This window comes from Montipora capricornis, chromosome 3 (genome assembly GCF_036669925.1).
Source record: "Montipora capricornis isolate CH-2021 chromosome 3, ASM3666992v2, whole genome shotgun sequence".
NCBI lineage: Eukaryota > Metazoa > Cnidaria > Anthozoa > Scleractinia > Acroporidae > Montipora > Montipora capricornis.
The window spans coordinates 34,619,116-34,621,615 of NC_090885.1; the positions used below are offsets into that span (position 1 = coordinate 34,619,116).

General features: G+C 44.3%; 1 protein-coding gene across 1 annotated transcript in view; it reads left to right on the forward strand.

Moving 5' to 3' along the window:
• The window catches only part of LOC138042979 (tetratricopeptide repeat protein 28-like), an 81,946-nt gene that overhangs the window by 24,828 nt on the left and 54,618 nt on the right, over positions 1 to 2,500 (forward strand). The window contains 1 exon segment of the mRNA XM_068889074.1: positions 1 to 1,795. This exon segment is cut by the window's left edge and continues 472 nt beyond it. Coding sequence (XP_068745175.1) covers positions 1 to 1,795 — 1,795 coding nt within the window.

The following is a 2,500-nucleotide window of genomic DNA, read 5'->3' on the forward strand; positions in this document are numbered from 1 at the left end:
TAGGGGACAGTGCTGGAGAAGGAAGAGCTTATTGCAATCTCGGTAATTTCAAGCAAGCCATAGAGTGCCACCATCAAGATCTTAGTATTGCGAAAGACGTAGGGGACAGGGCCAGAGAAGGAAGAGCTTATTGCAATCTCGGTGTTGCTTATAACTGTCTTGGTAATTTCAAGCAAGCCATAGAGTACCACCATCAACATCTTAGTATTGCAAAAGAGGTAGGGGACAGGGCCCAAGAAGGAGGAGCCTATGGCAATCTTGGCAACGCTTATCAAGGTCTTGGTAACTTCAAGCAAGCCATAGAGTACCACCATCAAGATCTTAGTATTGCGAAAGAGGTAGGGGACAGGGCTGGAGAAGGAAGAGCTTATTGCAATCTCGGCATTGCTTATCGAAGTCTTGGTAATTTCAAGCAAGCCATAGAGTACCACCATCAACATCTTAGTATTGTTAAAGAGATAGGGGACAGGGCTGGAGAAGGAAGAGCTTATGGCAATCTCGGCAACGCTTATCAAAGTCTTGGTAATTTCAAGCAAGCCATAGAGTACCACCATCAACGTCTTAGTATTGCAAAAGAGGTAGGGGACAGGGCCGGAGAAGGAAGAGCCTATGGCAATCTCGGAGACGCTTCTGACAGTCTTGGTAATTTCAGGCAAGCCATAGAGTACCACCATCAAGAACTTAGTATTGCGAAAGAGGTAGGGGACAGTACTGGAGAAGGAAGAGCTTATTGCAATCTCGGCATTGCTTACAAAAGTCTTGATAATTTCAAGCAAGTCATAGAGTACCACCATCAACATCTTAGTATTGCAAAAGAGGTAGGGGACAGGGCCAGAGAGGGAGCAGCCTATGGCAATCTTGGCAACGCTTATCACAGTCTTGGTAATTTCAAGCAAGCCATAGAGTACCACCATCAAGATCTTAGTATTGCAAAGGAGGTAGGGGACAGGGCCGGAGAAGGAAGAGCTTATGGCAATCTCGGCAACGCTTATCAAAGTCTTGGTAATTTCAAGCAAGCCTTAGAGTACCACCATCAAGATCTTAGTATTGCGAAAGAGGTAGGGGACAAGGCCAGAGAAGGAAGAGCTTATTGCAATCTCGGCATTGCTTTTAACAGTCTTGGTAATTTCAAGCAAGCCATAGAGTACCACCATCAAGATCTTAGTATTGCGAAAGAGGTAGGGGACAGGGCCGGAGAAGGAAGAGCTTATTCCAATCTCGGCATTGCTTTTAACTGTCTTGGTAATTTCAAGCAAGCCATAGAGTACCACCGTCAACATCTTATTATTGCAAAAGAGGTAGGGGACAGGGCCCGAGAAGGAGGAGCCTATGGCAATCTCGGCAACTCTTATCAAAGTCTTGGTAATTTCAAGCAAGCCATAGAGTACCACCATCAAGATCTTAGTATTGTGAAAGAGGTAGGGGACAGGGCTGGAGAAGGAAGAGCTTATTGCAATCTCGGCATTGCTTATCGAAGTCTTGGTAATTTCAAGCAAGCCATAGAGTACCACCATCAACATCTTAGTATTGCAAAAGAGGTAGGGGACAGGGCTGGAGAAGGAAGAGCTTATGGCAATCTCGGCAACGCTTATCTAAGTCTTGATAATTGCAAGCAAGCCATAGAGTACCACCATCAACGTCTTAGTATTGCAAATGAGGTAGGGGACAGGGTCGGAGAAGGAAGTGCTTATGGCAATCTGGGCGTTGCTTATCAAAGTCTTGGTAATTTCAAGCAAGCCATAGAGTACCACCATCAACATCTTAGTATTTGCAAGGAAACAGAGGACCCAATAGGGCTGGCAATGGCATGTTATCATATTGGTCTTGTTCATGAATTTTTTGGCTCCTTGAGCAAAGCTGTTAATTACTATCGTCTAAGCATTTATTATTTTGATGAAGTTAGGCATCTTCTTTGGTCAGAGGATGCATGGAAAATAAGCTTTCGTGACACAAAGGGGTTTGCGTACACCGCTCTGTGGACAGCACTCTTGAAGAATGGAGAGGTTGATGAAGCTTTGTCTGCTGCTGAGCAAGGACGAGCACAGGCTTTGGCAGACATTTTAAAGATGCAATACACCATTGATGAGAAACCTATGATGAAGGTAACTATCTCTTTGGTTATGAAAGATCTACCTTCACAAACTGTTTTCACAGCATTTGAAGGGAACACAATCAGCTTCTGGTTACTAAGAGATGATATCGGGATAAATTTTAGACAAAAGAAAATCGAAAATGGAAGTGCTAAGTCTCTGATGGTAAGTACTTTTAAACAGATCAATGCGGGGACCGTTGTACGATGTGAGAATCGTTCGCTTGACAGACAACGCAGTGACTTCTCGAGCAGTAGGGAAGCTGTTGAAGAAACCATTCAGTCCTTGAGCTTCTCTGTGCACTCTTTGCAGCCTTTGTATGATGTCTTAGTCAGTCCTATAGCAGACTTGATCCAGGGTGATGACTTAGTGTTTGTTCCTGATGGACACTTTTGCCTGGCTCCTTTTTC